The 18,276-nt window shown below is 32.3% G+C and overlaps 3 protein-coding genes and 2 non-coding genes across 7 annotated transcripts; 4 read left to right on the forward strand and 1 right to left on the reverse strand.

Annotated features, from left to right (window-relative positions):
* Positions 1–675: 675 nt before the first annotated feature.
* On the forward strand, positions 676–6,834 carry LOC105960559 (ferric reduction oxidase 2). Its single transcript, XM_088813036.1, has 7 exons — positions 676–971; positions 2,389–2,494; positions 2,592–3,018; positions 4,339–4,666; positions 4,919–5,162; positions 5,640–6,346; positions 6,424–6,834. Exons 1-7 carry the CDS (start codon positions 773–775, stop codon positions 6,561–6,563), a joined length of 2,151 nt encoding a protein of 716 aa, XP_088669162.1. The 5' UTR covers positions 676–772; the 3' UTR covers positions 6,564–6,834.
* An 827-nt stretch (positions 6,835–7,661) lies between these two features.
* On the forward strand, positions 7,662–14,429 carry LOC148765243 (ferric reduction oxidase 2-like). 2 transcript variants are annotated; one of them, XM_088813038.1, is made up of 8 exons: positions 7,662–8,294; positions 8,381–8,486; positions 9,436–9,609; positions 10,095–10,329; positions 11,931–12,258; positions 12,978–13,218; positions 13,319–14,025; positions 14,107–14,429. In XM_088813038.1, the coding sequence occupies exons 1-8, from the start codon at positions 8,126–8,128 to the stop codon at positions 14,244–14,246; spliced, it is 2,100 nt and encodes a 699-aa protein (XP_088669164.1). In that variant the 5' UTR covers positions 7,662–8,125; the 3' UTR covers positions 14,247–14,429. The 2 variants fall into 2 exon arrangements, with proteins under 2 accessions (XP_088669164.1, XP_088669163.1); XM_088813037.1 differs by having other exon boundaries at positions 7,712–8,294; positions 9,424–9,609.
* Positions 14,430–14,751: 322 nt separating this feature from the next.
* Positions 14,752–14,825, forward strand: TRNAV-AAC (transfer RNA valine (anticodon AAC)). The gene has a single exon. It is a non-coding gene; the product is annotated as a tRNA-Val (tRNA).
* A 92-nt stretch (positions 14,826–14,917) lies between these two features.
* Positions 14,918–16,872, forward strand: LOC105960521 (putative E3 ubiquitin-protein ligase RHB1A). Of its 2 annotated transcripts, XM_088814035.1 has the most exons (6): positions 14,938–15,151; positions 15,778–15,819; positions 15,932–16,028; positions 16,148–16,289; positions 16,379–16,488; positions 16,571–16,872. In XM_088814035.1, the coding sequence occupies exons 3-6, from the start codon at positions 15,966–15,968 to the stop codon at positions 16,607–16,609; spliced, it is 354 nt and encodes a 117-aa protein (XP_088670161.1). In that variant the 5' UTR covers positions 14,938–15,151; positions 15,778–15,819; positions 15,932–15,965; the 3' UTR covers positions 16,610–16,872. The 2 variants fall into 2 exon arrangements, with proteins under 2 accessions (XP_088670160.1, XP_088670161.1); XM_088814034.1 differs by lacking the exon at positions 15,778–15,819 and having other exon boundaries at positions 14,918–15,151.
* A 506-nt stretch (positions 16,873–17,378) lies between these two features.
* Positions 17,379–17,463, reverse strand: TRNAY-GUA (transfer RNA tyrosine (anticodon GUA)). Its single transcript is given in 2 exon segments — positions 17,379–17,414; positions 17,427–17,463. It is a non-coding gene; the product is annotated as a tRNA-Tyr (tRNA).
* Between the last annotated feature and the right edge of the window lie 813 nt (positions 17,464–18,276).

The following is an 18,276-nucleotide window of genomic DNA, read 5'->3' on the forward strand; positions in this document are numbered from 1 at the left end:
TCGATTATACAATCACTACAAATCAAATTAATGAAATATATTTTTTGTTTTGTCTTTTTGTGATTTATTATCTTTCTATCTTCCTTCATTAAATTCCTTTTTTTTTTTAAAGAAAAATATGAATACGATGATACTGCATATTGTAAGTATGGCAACCACGTGGAGACACACATAGAACACGCACACAACAATTCCTGGATTAAAAGAAACACAAGGCTGCACAAATCCTTTAATTTTTATTTTTTATTTATTACTAATAGTAATATTACCCTTAAAAAGTCAAACTTAATGCTAGTAAATAGTATTCCCCAAATATTTGAAAATAGGAACCTATCATGCTTTATATCATATTATTTTGTAAATTTAATTTACAAATTTATATTAATTACTAAAATAGTGAAACAAGAAGTGCTATTTAAGCCTCTACGTGACGTACAAATTGGTTAATTTGCATGAACCATGCAACTAATAAGGGATTATTCAGTTCATGTGGCAAAACAATTGACCTTAGAGAAAAGGTCAACTTTTAATTTCTTTTTTTCTCCTTTTTTTAATATTTATTTTGGTCATCCTAAATAATTAAATAAATTCCAAGTCATGTTTCTTGCTAGTGTACAAATTAAGCATGTCACAATTTTCCCTACTATATATACACATCACATTCCTTAACATTCTCTCACAAAATTAAGAAACATTTTCAATATTCTCTCCCACACAAGAGAGAGAGAGAGAGAGAGAGAGAGAGAGAGAGAGAGAGAGAGAGTATACAAGTATGGATCCACAAAAAAATTCACCACCTTCAGCTGGCGGCGGCAAAAACACAATCCGAGCGGCGATAATGGCGGTCGTGCTGGCGGTCTTCGCCGGATACCTTCTCTTGTGGGTGATGATGCCTACAAATCCGTACAAAGTGACTTGGTTGCCGGTGCTCCGGGCAAAAACAGCCTCCACTTTTTTCGGAACCACCCAAGGTATATATATATAATATATATATATATAATATATATATATATATATATATATATATATATATATATATATATATATATATATATATATATATATATATATATATATATATATGCACTCAAATTTTATTTTTAAATATACGACAAAAAAAATGTAATTACTAAATATTTATATTTATTTACACCTCTTTTTCTCCCTTGAAAAATTAATATCTTCTGAAAAGCATTCACTACATAAATAAGATAAAAAAAAAAAAAAAAAAAAAAAAAGAAGATGAAATTTTCTTACATATTATACGATGAAAATCATATAGTTTAAATTTGTAGATACATAAAATATACTCCCTCCGATCCATTTTAAATTTATACTGTCATTTCGAAAATAATTTATATTTTTTTCTTCCTCACAAAAAAATTATATTTTTTCGTTACTTAATTTATAATTTCGGTGATGCATAAATAGTTCTTTATTCATTATTACCATTATCTCAAGGGTAAAATTCATTTTGCACCCCTGTACTATGCGAAATGTATCATTTACCCCCCTGAAGTATAGAAAACATCAAACACCCCCCTGCCGTTAGTTTTTTTCTAATTCCGTTAGTCAAAACCTTTGACCGACTATTGCAAAGAAATGTTGGTTTTTTTTTTTTTATTAACGAAAATACCCCAAAAAATTTCTATATATAGGATGCTTCGTTTTGACAAATGTTTACCGGATTTTTCATCTTTTGCAGCCCTATTTTTTTCACTTTATTCAATCATTTTTTTTAACATTTTCATATTATAATGGAAAAATCCTCGAAAAAGAAAACCAAAAATAAAATAAAATTCTAAAATCGACAAAAAACCCTAATTTGAACGAACGCTAGAAATCGTCAATAATCAACAAAAAATATGCCTAGAAAAAATTAGGAATTATATCAAACATAAAAACAGGGCACTCAAAATTTAACACCGTTAAAAATTTGACCATTGACCGTTAAAAATAGGGGGGTGTTTGATGTTTTCTATACATTAGGGGGGTAAATGATACCTTTCACATAGTACAGGGGTGCAAAATGAATTTTACCGTTATCTCAAACATTAATTCTAACAAACAAAAGAAATAAAAATGACATTTTAGTCATGTTATATATATATATATATATATATATATATATATATATATATATATATATATATATATATATATATATATATATATATATATATATATATGTTTTTTTTTCTTAAGTTCCATAATATAAATACATATTTTTTAATTTAAATAAAAAACAAAAAAAAGTTTAAATAGACACTAAATAATTAGAATATAAAACATTAAAAACCATGTTGACTCAAAAATTCATTAAATTAATTATAATTTAATAGAGCATTTACTCATATATTTACTCCTATGTTTGGTTTGGTTTTGCAGGTGCAACTTATTTGGTATTCACTTTCCCAATTCTATTCATTGCAACCTTGGGTTGTGTGTATCTCCATTTAGGACAAAAATCTAAAGATAGCCTAATTACCAAACGGTGCCCAATCTCATTAATCACTATAAAATTAGACTATGCTTAGCTATTTTTAATAATTTAATTTAATTAATTAATTTTAATTTTTTTAAATAAGCAGAGGAAATGGTGATAATCGTACGGCTACATGGAAAAGGCCAATCGTCACGAAAGGGCTAGGGATCGTATCTCGAATCGAGCTTGCGTTTTTCCTAATGTTCGTTGCACTTCTTATTTGGAACCTCGCCACTTATTTGCGAATTAGTTTCCCCAAAATCACGCCGAAATCGGCCGCGAAAAGTGGAGAACAAGTGTGGGAAGCGAAGCTGGACACGGCGGCGCTCCGGCTAGGACTTGTCGGGAACATAGCGTTGTCGTTTCTTTTCTTCCCGGTGACACGTGGCTCGTCAGTGCTTCCGCTTTTCGGGCTGACTTCTGAGGGGAGTGTTAAATACCACATTTGGCTGGGCCATATGGTGATGGCCCTTTTCACTTCACATGGCATTTGTTACATCATCTTTTGGGCTTCCACTCATGAATTATCAGAGGTAATTTTATTTTATTTTCATATTTTAGGATAAAATTACACCCACACCCCTGAGGTATACTAATATTACTTTAAGGCTCATATCGTATTGGTAATTACATCCACACCCCCAAAACAATTACCGGAGCTAATATTTCATGTTATGCGGACCAATATGCACTGTATTTGTTTCCCGCGTGGCTGTTAATGCTGCCATAAAAGAAAATTTATAAATTTTATATAAAATAATAAGGATTTAAGAAATGTTAAGAGAGTCATGTGACCCCCTAACTCTATGTTGTCTCCACCACTGCCTGAAACTAAAGTCTTTTAGAACACTAACTGAATAAGTTATCCAGTGCATTATTCCGTTAGAGCTTCTAACAATGTTTTAGGAGGGTGATTGTAATTACCAATACTACAATAACCTTAAAGTTATTTTAACATACCTCAGGGGTGTAAGTGTAATTTACCCTAATTTTATTACAATTCTTGGCCACACCTCATGTTAGATTAGTAAAATAATAATTAAAATTATTAAGTTATTAAATTTACCAAAAAAAAAAAACAATGTTACTATACATTTTTAAGTTATATTTTTATAAATAAATATATTCAAAGAATAAAATATATCGTATTTATTTGGGTCATCATAGATCATACATTATATAAGAAAAATACCAGAAAGTCGTGCGGTTTTGGGTTTGTTAGTAAAGTCGCTGTTCCTTCATGCAAGCAATTACGTGGCACGCTTTTTTCTGTTTGGGGGGGAAAAAAAGGAAAGAGCACTTTTAATGGTGCCATCAACTTTTCTTTGCTTGACGCGTGTACGGCTGAAAAACGTTCACTTTATATAGTCAACTACCAAAGTGGCCTCGTGTTTTGGAGATTCTACTAATTTTTTATTTGATTATATTTTTATTAATCGTGTGCATGTCACAATAAGTCAATAATCAAGTCAACAAATTTTATAAATGTTATTTTTTGGTAAAATTTAATTTATCTAACACAACGTTATTAAATGTTAAAAGTATATATTTTTTACATATCATATGCCTCTTTTAATACTTTATTCATAAATTTTGTATATACTTCATTTAAATTATATTTAAATAATCAGATAATAATATCAACATTCTAAATATATTTTTTTGGCTAAAAAAAATCAGAAATATTTGCGGAAATTGAAATTGTAAAATAAATTGGAACCGAAATGAAGAAAAATCGTTTCAAACCCAAATTAATTAGGCAGAATTCAGAAATTCCGTTTATAAAATAAAATAAAAATCCACACATCTAAAAAGAAAAATTGATTCGAATTTCTCTATGTCTAAAAATTTAGATGCTGAAATGGGAGAACACCGGAGTATCGAACGTGGCCGGAGAAATATCGCTACTAGCGGGTTTAATCCTATGGGCGACGACATTTCCGAGAATAAGGAGAAAAATGTTCGAGCTGTTTTTCTACACTCACCATCTCTACATTGTGTTCGTCTTCTTCTTCGTGCTCCATGTCGGGATTAGCTACTCCAGCATCATGCTCCCCGGTTTCTTCCTCTTTGTCATCGACAGGTTCCTCAGATTCTTACAGTCGAGACGAAGCGTTCGTTTATTGTCCGCTAGGGTTCTTCCTTGTCAAACCGTTGAGCTCAACTTCTCCAAGACCAAAGGTAATATATATAGCATATAACATATGTAGTATATATATATAAATATAACATATATACAGTTAATTAATCTCTATAAATTAATACAGTTAGAACTAGCAAAATTCTATTAATTTAGTGAAATATTAAATTATCGAACTAATAAATTAGAAGGTTTTTACCGAGTCGTGACTAGAAAAAACTTTTATATAAGCGAGGTTATCAATTTATCGAGTATTAATTAATCGAGATTCTACTGTATTATGTTTTTGTTAGGGTTGAGTTACACTCCGACAAGCATCATGTTCTTGAATGTACCGAGCATTTCAAAGATGCAATGGCATCCGTTCACAATTAGCTCGAATAGTAATTTGGAATCCGATAAAATAAGTGTGATTATTAAAGGAGAAGGAAAATGGACTAACAAGCTCCAGGAGTTGCTCGCCTCGCCTTCCCCCGTCGATCGCCTTGATGTTTCCATCGAAGGGCCTTACGGACCCGCTTCCACTGATTTTCTAAGGTACAAGATACACATTAATTTCAAACACAAACTTTACCCGATTGTACACTTAGCCGGTTTTAAGGGTGAAATCGGACAGATCGAATCGAAATCAACATTTTCGGAAGAAAATTAATTTTTTTTCGAAGTGAAAAACTAATTTTAATTTTGTTAAAAAAAACATCGGGATTTCGAAAACTGTAATGAAAAGGCTGAATTCGGAAAATTCCAACTTTTTAGTCACTTCAAATATCAAAATGCATAACAATATTCATATAAGTGTAATATTCATATTCAAAAAAATCGGAGTTTTCAAAATTACTTTTGAAAATTAAATTGGATCGGAAATTGGAATCTCCAATATATTCCAATTTCGATAAAAAAAATCGTAAAAAAAAAAGGGGAATCGGATTTTCAGAATGAAAAATATTGTTCCAAAATCGAAAAATTTCGGACCAGAATCAACGAAAATTAACATGATGTTTTGTTTCTATATAGGCACGACCTTTTGGTAATGGTGAGCGGAGGTAGTGGCGTAACGCCTTTCATCTCGATAATCCGCGAGCTCGTCCACACGAGCGAAACAACGAAATCGAGCACACCCAATATTCTACTCATCACCGCATTCAAGAACTCCACCGACCTAACAATGCTAGACCTGATCCTCCCAATCTCCGGTACTCCATCCGAGCTGTCCCGTCTAGACCTACAAATCGAGGCCTACATAACCCGAGAAAAACAACCCGCAACCCAAGAAAAGAAAACCACCCGAACCATTTGGTTCAAACCCAACCCGTCCGACGCCCCATTGGCTCCGATTCTCGGCCCGAACAGCTGGCTCTGGCTATGTGCAATAATCTCGTCCTCTTTCGTCATCTACCTAATTCTCATTGGAATCTTGACGCGGTACTATATATTCCCGATCGATCACAATACGAACAAGAAATATTCTTCTTCATCGAGAGCGGTGCTACACATGCTATTCCTATGCATCTGCATAGGAATAACATCGACCTCCGCGTTTCTTTGGAACAAGAGTGAGAAATCGAAAGAAACCACGCAAATTCAGAATATGGAGGGGGCCACCCCCGCGGCCTCGCCGAATTCTTGGTACTATAACGCGGATCGAGAACTCGAGAGCTTACCTCACGAGTCGATTTCAAAGTCTATCAACTTGCATTACGGAGAAAGGCCGGACCTTAAAAGTGAGTTATTCTAGTATATTGTTGTTAGTATTATTAGTTTTCGAATAAATTCTTAAATTCTTTTTTTCGAAATGTAGGGTTTCTATTCGATCGAAAGGAGTCGAGCGTTGGGGTTCTCGTTTGCGGGCCGAAGAAGTTGAGGCATGAAGTTGCTAATATATGTTCATCTGGCTTGGCCGCTAATCTGCATTTTGAGTCAATCAGCTTCAGTTGGTGATGTCATCATTTCATATGTATATCTATACACACATACATACATATATATACATATATGTATGTGGACTCAGTGGCTTTGTTCTGTTGAGTTTGTTTTTGTTTTTGTTTTTCTTTTTCTTTACTTGTGTTTGTATTGTTTGTTTGTTTCAGCGTTGGATCTACAAATGTAAAAGAAACGAAATACACCTCTCTTCCTTTTGTAAAATATAAAAATAAATAAAAAATAAAACATGAATAATATTATAAATCACTGAGTTTTCCTTGTTGTGAAATTATGAGTTTCAACTTTCAAGCATTTCGTTTAACGGTCTTATAGATGCTATACATGGCCGGGCCGGGCCGGGCCGGGGTATCTTGAGGCCTAGGGTGAACAAAGAAAACGGGCCATACAAAAAAACCTTATTCCCATTTTTGAGATATGCCGTATCCCCGTACCCGTATTTCCCGTTTTCCCGTATCATCATTTTTGTACCCACGTTAGTGCTACATAGTGGTAGCATATGATTAATTATATATTCACAAAAGTGTGTGTATGTATATATGATCAACTTCATTCCACTATTTCCATTTCCCTCCAGGGCTCCACCCACCAAGTAACAGTATATATATATATATATATATATATATATATATATATATATATATATATATATATATATATATATATATATATATATATAACAAGGAATTAAATAAAAGAAAAGTGGAGGCTTGGATGGTGAATCATGCAGACATCAGCATGATGCAATACCAATAGGTAGGTTAAATTTCTCGGGGATTCGGAGCAATGCCCCCGGATTTTTTATAGAGTTATACACAAAAAGTTGCTAAAATTTAGTATATATTTATAATTTTTAATTAAAAATTAAAAAAAAAATAGTTGTGTTATTTTATATTGTCATAACAAATAGAACAAAATATCTAAATTTACACAAGAGATTAGAACAATTTTGTTTTTGGAGGGGCAAAACCACATATTTAAAAAATATTATGCCAAAAAAGTAATTAAAAAAAAATGATATTTTTTTTTTATCTTGGAGGGGCGGCTGCCCCCCACCTGCCGCTTCCTTGTTACGCCAGTGGCATGTTGGAGACACATGTTCATTAAGTGGGGATCTATACCAACTCCCAAGAGAATGTAATGACAATGGAAAAGTTAGTATACCAAATTGAACATTTTGGCTCATTTAAACATGACTTTTTATTCAAATAAATAGATGATAAACTCTCACATTTGAACAGTTATTTTAAGATTTGATAAGCTATTTGAAGAGCTGATCAACTGTTACTTATTTATTAAGATTAGCATCAAATTCCTTTTTTATTTTAATATATAATTACCCTCTAATTTAATCTAAAACAATAAAGAAAGCAATGAAAGTAAATATGTGTTGGATATAATATATATGTATATCCACTTGCCCATCACACACACACACACACACACATCACCTTGTGAGCTCACTCTATATAAATTTCCTTCCATTTCACATAAGAAAGAAAATAAACTCAAAAAAATATATAGCAGAAGTAGAGAGAGAGAGAGATCAAGAGTGAGAAACAATGGCTTCTTTTTCTTCATCTGCAATTAGAGGAGCAATTCTGCTGCTAGCACTAATTGTTTTTCTTGGTAATATAATGATGTGGATTATTATGCCTACTGATACTTATTACAATAAATGGCTGCTCCATATCATCACTGCCACTAATTCAACTTTCTTCGAATTTCAAGGCAAGATTCCCTTTTTTTTAATTAATAATTTATTTATTTTGTTTTTGTGATAAAATATTAATTAATTATGCACTAATTATTTTCAGGTCCAATAATGCTGAATTTCACATTCCCCATATTGTTCATTGCTGTTCTTGGATGTATATATCTGCATTTAGGGAAGATGAAAGCTGCAAGAGTGACAGCACCAAGGTTTATTTTTTAATTAATTTTTTCTTGCTATTATATTAATTGCACATCACCCCTGTAAAATTCTAATTTTCACACTTTACCCCCTCAAAATATTATTAATTGCACATCACCTCCTGTAATATTTTGAATGTCCGCCTTCAAAATATTATTTATGTTGTACATTGCCCCGATTGCAAAACTCCGATGGGTTATTCATCGCAATTGAGTATTTTTGTTGTACATTGTCATTTTGTCCTTTTAAATGCTATTTTTGTTAGACGTTGCCCCTTAAAAACACTATTTTTTTGTCCGTTGCCCCTTTAAAATGTTACTTTTGTTGCACAATGCCCTCCAAAAATTGGCTTATGGGTCAAAGTGCAACCAAAATAATATTTTGAAGGGGAATTATCCAGTTTTTGATTTTTTTGGGGGGAAAGTGCAAAAAGGGGAAAATTCGTAGGGGGTGAAGTGCATTTTGTCCTTATATAAATCCCACCATTTATTTTTTAGGGCAAATTGCACATCACCTCCTGTAAAATTCTAATTTTCGCACTTTACACCTTCAATTTTTTTTAAAGTGAATCCCCCTTCAAAATATTATTCATGTTGCACATTGCCCCGATAGCAAAACTCCCATGAATTATTCATCGCAATTGAACATTTTTATTGTACATTGTCCCTTTAAATGTTACTTTTGTTGCACGTTGTCCCTTAAAACACTATTTTTTGCATGTTGCCCCTTTAAAATGTTTTTTTTGTTGCACAATGCCCTCAAAAAATTGCGTTCAGGGGCAAAGTGCAACCAAAATAAAATTTTGAAGGGTATAATATCCATTTTTTTTTATTTTGGGGGGGGGGGGGGAAAGTGCGAAAATGAGAAATTTATAGGGGGTGAAGTGCAATTTGTCATATTTTCTATAATATTTTAAATAATCAATGCATGTTTTTATGACATCAGCAAAATCGACAGAAATCCGAGGTTCTTGAAGAAGCCGATGATTGTTAAGGGGCTGGGAATCGTCACCGTAACGGAGCTAACTCTACTCACCTTGTTCATTGCTCTCTGTCTTTGGTACTTTGCAGATTACATGCGCCATTGGTTGAAGCAAGTCCCATTTCTCTCTTCCACAAAACATGACAAAGTGTAAGCATTATACACACACACACACACACATATCTTCTCTCTCTTTTTTTTTTTTTGTTTTTTTTTTTATTTTCAAGAAAATCCACTAGATACTATCTTGAAATTAAATATGTCATGGCTCGATCTAACTCGATCTAATTTGCAACGAGCTGAAGTTTATACACTGCACCTGCACCTATATGCATATGAAAATATGACTAGTGATACTCTTTAATTGCGACAATTAAAAAAAATGTCACTAACAAATGACAATATGTTCTATGCTATCATTAATAGCTCAGTTTGTTGTCACTTAATCCCTTTTATTGTCACTATAATCAATTTTTTATCTTGAATTAATGATAATATTTTTTGGCTAATTATTGTCACTCGAAAAATCATTTCTTGTAGAGATAGTAGACTACAGCTCCTTCGTTGCGAAAAAAAAAAATTACCCCATTTTTTTGTTATTTGCTCTCTCTCTCTCTCTCTCTCAACATGTACAGGTGGCAAAGCAAGTTGGATAGAGTGGCACTAGTGGCAGGGGTAACAGGGAATTTGTGCTTAACATTTCTGTTCTATCCAGTAACAAGAGGTTCATCAATTTTACCCATGATAGGGTTAACTTCAGAGAAAAGCATCAAATACCATATTTGGCTTGGTAATATTTCCATGGCACTATTTACTGTTCATGGATTTCTCTACCTGGTTTATTGGACCATAACCAGCAGATTATCTCAGGTAATTATAATTCATATGTTTTTTTTTTTTTTTAATTATTGGACCATATGTCATAATTAACCTAAGTATATATTATTGATTTATTTGGGAAGGACAAGTAGTTAAGTCAATTATGAATAACACTATACATCATGTTCTTTGTGCCTATGTCCCATCATTCTTTTGGTTCATTGTGCTTTGGTTTCAATGATTTAAATGGAGTATGAGGTGTAGTTCCGCGCGTCGGAACTAGCACTTTCGAATAAAGTTTAATATTATTTTAAGCGAAATAATAATTTCAATTCCGTTCTGAAAAAAATAAAATGGAAAGAAATCGAAAAAGACAATTTTTAATTTTTTTGATTCCATCCATATTTTTAATGGATTTTCTTAAATTATTATAAATTATATGTATATAGTTGTGTGATATTAGTTTATAAACAATTTATGTGACACTCCATTAGGTTTATAATTTATTTATACTATGTAGATTTGAACTGCAGATGTACAACATGCATATGAAGTATGTGTATTTGTTGGCTGATTATTTAATTAGATCTATAGTTGAAATTCAACCGATATTCTTTAAATCCCCACTAGTTTAGGAAGTGAAATGTGACATTGAAAAATTTCACAATTTTAATGATATTTTACAAGTTAGTGGAGAACCCCACAAAAGTCCTGCCAATATTGTCTTCTCCTTTGTTTGCTATTTGGGATTGTCAATTTCGACAAAAACTTTTTGTTATTGCCAATTAGTCCTTTTCCCATCATACTTTAATTGGGACCATAAAGAACGTGGTCAATAATCAATTTGGTTTGATAAACAACATATTTTCAAATATTTTGTATATGTGAACCACAATTATTTCGATGCTACAATTGTATACTTATGTGGAGTGTGACTTTAGTCCGAAAACAAGTCTTGTACTCAATCGGTTGCATATTATCGTAAATTTACGTATAATTATATGTTATGTGTAGATGTATGTAAAATATGTATGACTGTGTTAGTCTCGGTATATGAGATTGAAATTTGGAAACCCGTCGCTTTCTGATCCTTGGAATGGAAAAAATTGGATTTTCCGGTTCGGGATTTTCTTGAATTATCGTTCCAAACGCTACCCTAAGAATTATATAAATGTGTAAAATTAACTTTAAAATGATTTTCTGATTAAAAAAAATGTAATTTGTTCAAACAAAGTTTATGTCATGGTGACGTAATCCTAGCGTCATCTTCTTTCATTATTGTCTTTCAACACTAGTGACTATATTTACTTTTTAGTCCTTGCTCAAATAGATTATAGCAATTTGCACCCCAATAGTTGGATAAAAACGGAACTTGTTGGGCTCCTGACCCGTATCGATTTCCTTTGGGCCGTTCTATAAATGGGCTATAACCTTTATCATTATTTAACCAAAAATAATTCTTCGATAGGTCGGGTCGGGTCGACCCAATCGGGCAACCGGGCGCACGAGTTATTAGGAAAATAAAATTAAATATCAGTTAATTACACATAATTTACAAATTTAACTAATTTATCGAACACTATTTTAGTTCTATGTATATCGAAATTTATATTATTATTATTTACTTATTTAATTTTACGGATTTAACGCAGACGTTGAAATGGTATGACCATTATGTATCGAACATAGCCGGAGAAATCTCGTTGCTATGTGGATTGGCTATGTGGGTTACAACGTACCCTACAATAAGAAGGAATATGTTTGAGCTATTTCTCTATACTCACTATCTCTACATTTTCTTCATCGTCTTCTTCATATGGCACGTCGGCATTGGTTTTGCGTGCATTATGCTCCCCGGTTTTTATCTCTTCGTTATCGATCGATATTTGAGGTTCTTGCAATCTCGTCAGAGAGTTCGTTTACTTTCTGCTCGAGTTCTACCGTGTGACACTATTCAGCTCAACTTCTCCAAGACTCGAGGTACGTGCGTATATACATCTTTGTGTATCACATTATTGTCAAATCAAATTAATATACACATTGATAAAATTGCATTGATAATATGTTATTAGGAGTGGAAATCGGAACGGAATTTTTGAATTACAATGATTTTTGTACGTAGATTTCCAAATTATAATTCTAATTTTTGAAATTAGAATTATATTTAAGTTTCTAACTTTTTTTTTGCTCGATGGGTTTTGATTTTTAAAAGTAACTCTGAAAATTATTATTTAAAATCAATGAATCGGTTTTTAAAACTAATTCTGTAAATTATGATCTAAAAATTATATTTATGATATTAATATTATAAAATATGTATGTTATATTATACTTTTATATTATGAATACTATATTTATTTATTTATTAATATTCAATTTCAATGTCCAAAAATAATTTCAAATACTACCGAAAAATTATGATTTTCGAAAATTCGAAAATTTCAGAATTTCCAAAACCCGAACCTTCCGAAATTAAAATGGAATTTTACATTTCTACAACTTTGCAATCAAAATCTTTATCAATTCTTTACTTTCGAAAAAAAATATAGATCATATTTTTAAAATTTTGAATAACCTAATCCCGATTCAATCCGTCCAACGAAACACACACACACACACACTAACTACACAAAAGGAAACTAAAATCTCCATATATAGTAACTTGAACTAATAACAAAATTTCATTACATATATGGCAGGTCTAGATTACAATCCAACGAGCACCATCTTCGTAAATGTTCCCGCCATTTCGAAGCTGCAGTGGCATCCTTTCACTATAACTTCAAACAACAACATAGAACCCGAGATTCTAAGTGTTATAATCAAATGCGAAGGCATTTGGACTAAGAATCTCCGCCAACTCGTCATCTCACCATCCGTCGATCATCTTCAAGTATCGGTCGAAGGTCCATACGGACCCACCTCAACAAATTTTCTCAGGTTCGTTTAAATCAAATAATATTCAACATATATACACTATAGTTTCGAATATATTTCATACGGTGCGACACTTTTTTATTTTATTTTTCGTTTTTTTTAGGCATGATTTGGTGGTGATGATTAGTGGAGGAAGTGGGATCACCCCATTTATTTCGATAATCAAAGAACTTATATTCGTAAGCTCAACCCTAAAATCCAAAACCCCGAAAATCGCACTCATTAGTGTATTCAAGAACTCGACGCACCTCTCCATATTAGACCTAATCCTCCCAAATTCCACCTCAAATAATAACAATAACCACCCCGATAACTTTGACCTACAAATCGAGGCTTACGTGACAAGAGAAAGAGGGCAACCGAAAGAAAAATCAAGTTCCACTCGAACCGTATTTTTCAAGCCAAACGCGTCCGATTTACCTATATCTCCCACGTTAGGCCCCAACAGTTGGCTATGGCTCGGTGCAATAATTTCTTCGTCTTTCGTTATTTTCCTTTTGCTATTGGGAATTTTTACGCAATACGTCGTTTATCCGATCGATAAGAAAGGCAAAGTGGGGTACTCGTACACAAAGAAAGCTTCGATGAACATGTTCCTCGTGTGCTTCTCGATAGTTGTTGCAGCTAGCGGCGCGTTTCTGTGGAACAAGAAAAAGAATAATGCCGATGAAGATAGCAAGCAAATTCAAGATAATGCGGAGGAATATTCGACGGCTAAAATATCGGATGATGTGGAACTCGAAAGCCTTCCCATTCGATCGGTTATTAAATCAGTCAATGTGCAATATGGTCAAAGGCCTGATCTCAAGAGTGAGTAATTTAAATTTTTTTTTTTATTTTTGTTATTTAATTTGTGATATGAAGAAATTTTGAATTGGGATTTTGGTGTAGGAATTCTTTCGGGGATCGAAGAAAGGAGCGTTGGAGTACTTGTAAGCGGACCGAAGACGATGAGGCGTGACGTGGCAGCTATATGCTCAGCTGAGCTGGCAGATAATCTGCATTATGAATCCATTAGCTTCACTTGGTGATTTGATTACATTGATGCAAAAGAAGTAAAATAAATAAATTATGTACTTTGAAGTTGTTTAATTTGTGCATTTTCACTTGATCAATTGGCTATGTATATAAAATAAGCAGATTTATGGCTTTTTGTGAACGTGTTTAGTGTTTTTTTTTTCCATAAAGTACCTTGTCAAGTTTATTATCATAAACGGATTTTCCGTAACGGTCGTAGAGACCACGTTTCGAGTTCCATTGCAATGTCGATGTGATTTCATATATATAGGCGTAACAAAAATAAATGTCAAAATAATTTAGAATTTCTTTCAAAATATAATTATTAACACTAAAATTGTCCATCATACAATATGTAAAATGTTAGTACTATAGTAAGATTTTATTTTCGGGGCGGAAAAAAAAATAATAATAATACAATCTGTCAAATTAAAATTAAACAGAAGTGAACTACGAGTTGGACCAATCTGCGAATAGATGTAAAATCTATAAATAAACAACGTATCAGACTATCACAAAGGTTTCGTGGTGTAGTTGGTTATCACGTCAGTCTAACACACTGAAGGTCTCCGGTTCGAGCCCGGGCGAAGCCATTATTCAATTATTTAATTTTTTAATATAAATATTTTCTTTTATTAATCATAATTATACAAATATTTTCTTTTATTAATTTTAATTATATAGATATTTTCATTTATTAATTATAATTAAATACTATTTTGAAGTTCATCGTTCTTTGCGTGCCAATCTGATTCTTCTCATTCTTGACTTTCTACAGAATCTCAAGGCCCTCTTTTCCACTCAGGAACCTCTGATTTTTTTTTGCCCAGAAGCCCCTTTACTTGCACAAATTTCAAGAATCAGCCCTTCTAACTTCTTCCACTCATATCATATGCCCTAGTTAAGCTTGGAATCTCAGGTAAAAAAGTTTTCTTATTAATTTGCACATATTTATTTATGTATATATGCTTCTGTTCTTCTTAATTCAACTTTTTGATTTCTGTACTCTGTTGCAAGATTGTGGTTAAGCAAATTTTGAATTATATTAATTATATTTCTGTTTGTGCTTTCTTTGTTTATCTTTTGTCGTTTTGTGCTTGGTTAATACTTGCAGAGTTATGTAATTCAGCCTAAGTTTCTTCTGCAATGTTTTTTTTTCTTTTTATGTCTGAGTAGTGAAATTCTAGCCCCCTTCTGCAATAGTCAAATTCAACAGAATCTTCTAGATTCCGTGGAATATTTCTTGTGCAAAAATGCTGTTTGTGATGCAACACAATCTGATATTTACAAACCCAAAAACACATCTTATATGATCATCTTGTTTCAAAATGTGGTGTTCGAATGGAGTAAAACGGGTACAAACTTGAGAAAAATTCGCATAATCTAGAAGATTCCACTAAATTGGACACCGTATGGATGGACTTGTAAGAAGATTTATAGTTGAGGGGTGGCTGTAATTATCCAAACATGAGGGATTATTTTCATAATTTGACCTTACTTCAGAGTGGTCGTAATTTACCCTATTTTTTTTTACAATTATCTCAGATTAATTATCTACTCAATAGCTTTGACGTGTAGTCTTTTTGTGTAAGTGCAGCTTCTTTTCTATACAAGTTCTCGATTTTTTCCTTGTTTGATTTTGCATAAATTTTTTTCAATGCTTGTGATTTTCCAACACTAGTTTTATTTCGGAATGCAGAAACGTGACTTCGTAAAATTAAGACTTGGCGAAAATGGGAGGTTGTTGTTCTTCTTCCGAAAATCTGCCGCTTCCCCAAACACCAGTGTACTATTATGTTAGTAGTTTCTCTTTTTTTTCTTCAATTGTTTATGTAATTATATAATATTTATTATTGAGTAAGTCGAAGTTTTTTTTTTTGCGCAATTTATTTTAATATTAATTCGTGTTCTTTAGTACCCACCGGTTTCAGAAGAGCATGCACCATCCACTAAATTGGATAGCCCGAAGAAGGTGCAGCTATTCGAACTTATGAAATCGAATTCGTTAACTGTTTCAGTAACAGATGAAGAGGATGTTTGTCCCACTTGTCTCGAAGGTGAACGAATTTCATATATTAGTGATTTAAAAATAAAAAATAAAAATAAAAATCGGTTTATTTAAATTATTTGGTTTTTCAATATTTAGAGTATGATTCGGAGAATCCTAAGATCACAACCAAGTGTAACCATCACTTTCACCTTTCGTGCATACTCGAGTGGATGGAAAGAAGCGACACTTGCCCCATCTGCGATCAGGTTTTGCTTGGTTTTTTTTTTTTTTGTTTAAATGTTAATTTCGTGCAATTAAGGTTTGATATTTCGATTTCCGGAATTGCAGGAAATGAAATACGAAAGCCCTTTTCCAACTCAGAGTTGACTCGTCGAACATGAATATTATTTATGCATATGATTCTTTGCTCTGTATATACATTCATTCACCTCACAATCAAGAAACTTTGTAAAATAGTCCATACATATATATGTGTGTGTGTGTATATATATATATATATGTATGTAAATAGGAAGGTTATTCTTTTGTGTTTACAGATGTATAGGTGCTCTTTTTGTATGTAATATTTGTGCAGTGATGTGGTCAAGAATATTTTATTTTGACCTAAATTTATCTTCGAAATTGGTTTACGGATACCGCTCGTTACTCGTTAAGGCACCGAATCTTGATGCCGGCCAAAATCCGTCAAAGCTCAAGTGAGATGCTAACAAATATGAATGTATATTTAGTCATGATTAATTTGATTTTGGGAGGTTGAAATTAGAAAAGAATTTCCGTTTTCGGACTAGAACACTAGTTTTATTCCGAATTCGGAAGTTCCGGTTTACGGGGTTTTTTTTTCTTCTTTTGAATGGAATAGGAATACATATTAGATTCTGAATTTTCCGATTTTAGAACAAGTTTTTCATTCGAATTTCTGAAATCTTGATTTCGATTATCTTTTTTAATGGAATTGGAATAAGTTTTCCACTTCTACAAGTACTAATTTCGATTTCCACCTCTAACAACAATAAAAATATGAATTGGACATTTTCCAAACTTAGGCATTTCTTTGGGTTAGTTAAGACTTGGGCCTTCAGTTTTGGACTTAGGCCCATCACGAAATAAAAAATAAAATTTAAAAAAAAAAAAGAAATCCGACTTGCCGGATTCGAACCAGCGACCTAAGGATTTCAGTATCATACTACAGTCCTCCGCTCTACCAACTGAGCTAAAGTCGGATGTTGAAAGTATCTCTCTTTATTTTTTATCTATATCAATTACAGTGGCTACTAACCATATTCTAAGAACATTAAGAGAAAAGAGAACAAAAGAAAAGGATTTGTTCGACCCTACACCCAGTGATAAACACCGGGTGGGTCTTCTGCTGCCACGTGTCTCTTTTTTGTATTTTATAATAAATTTCCCGCTAGGGTTTACCTTTAGGGGTTTTAGAAAAATAAAAAAAAGGAACACGTGGCAGCAGAAGATCCACCCAGTATTTATCACCGGGTGTAGGATCGAAGGAACCAAAGAAAAGGGACACCGGACAACAGTTACTCTACAATTTCAAGTTCTATGTATAAATTCAAACTTATGCTTAAATTGCTTTCCGACATAAGTCAAAATATCTATACTAATAGAAACTTAAATTGCACTAATATTATATACATAACATAAAAATGCAATGTACCTAGCTAGTTGTACTGTATAAATATGGTATTGTCCAAATTCAATTCAAGTTTAGGTATATATAGTATAGTTTTGTAGAAAATTAAACTTGTTTTTCAGCCTTGGCTTATGCTTACGAAAGTTCAAATATATATATATATATATATATATATATATATATATATATATATATATATATATATATATATATATATATATATATATATATATATATATATATATATATATATATATATAGACTTCGCGAGCACGACGTACCTTCCTCGATTTTACCCGAAAAAAATGAAAAATGTGTTATATAAAGAAAACTATTGCATGCACTTTGGTGAAGTGTGGAAATAACTACCCAAATCAACACTTAC

This window comes from Erythranthe guttata, chromosome 14 (assembly GCF_056151865.1).
Source record: "Erythranthe guttata isolate IM_541 chromosome 14, IM_541, whole genome shotgun sequence".
Classification (NCBI taxonomy): domain Eukaryota; kingdom Viridiplantae; phylum Streptophyta; class Magnoliopsida; order Lamiales; family Phrymaceae; genus Erythranthe; species Erythranthe guttata.

Bases quoted from the DNA above. Each gene is read 5' to 3' on its own strand.
- LOC105960559 (XM_088813036.1), top strand. From the start codon at position 773: ATGGATCCACAAAAAAATTCACCACCTTCAGCTGGCGGCGGCAAAAAC. The intron at 4,667-4,918 runs GTAATATATATA...TGTTTTTGTTAG, and splicing joins CAACTTCTCCAAGACCAAAG to GGTTGAGTTACACTCCGACA. The intron at 6,347-6,423 runs GTGAGTTATTCT...TTCGAAATGTAG, and splicing joins AGAAAGGCCGGACCTTAAAA to GGTTTCTATTCGATCGAAAG.
- LOC148765243 (XM_088813037.1), top strand. From the start codon at position 8,126: ATGGCTTCTTTTTCTTCATCTGCAATTAGAGGAGCAATTCTGCTGCTA. The intron at 8,487-9,423 runs GTTTATTTTTTA...TTATGACATCAG, and splicing joins GCAAGAGTGACAGCACCAAG to CAAAATCGACAGAAATCCGA. The intron at 12,259-12,977 runs GTACGTGCGTAT...CATATATGGCAG, and splicing joins CAACTTCTCCAAGACTCGAG to GTCTAGATTACAATCCAACG.
- LOC105960521 (XM_088814034.1), top strand. From the start codon at position 15,966: ATGGGAGGTTGTTGTTCTTCTTCCGAAAATCTGCCGCTTCCCCAAACA. The intron at 16,029-16,147 runs GTTAGTAGTTTC...CGTGTTCTTTAG, and splicing joins AAACACCAGTGTACTATTAT to TACCCACCGGTTTCAGAAGA. The intron at 16,489-16,570 runs GTTTTGCTTGGT...CCGGAATTGCAG, and splicing joins CTTGCCCCATCTGCGATCAG to GAAATGAAATACGAAAGCCC.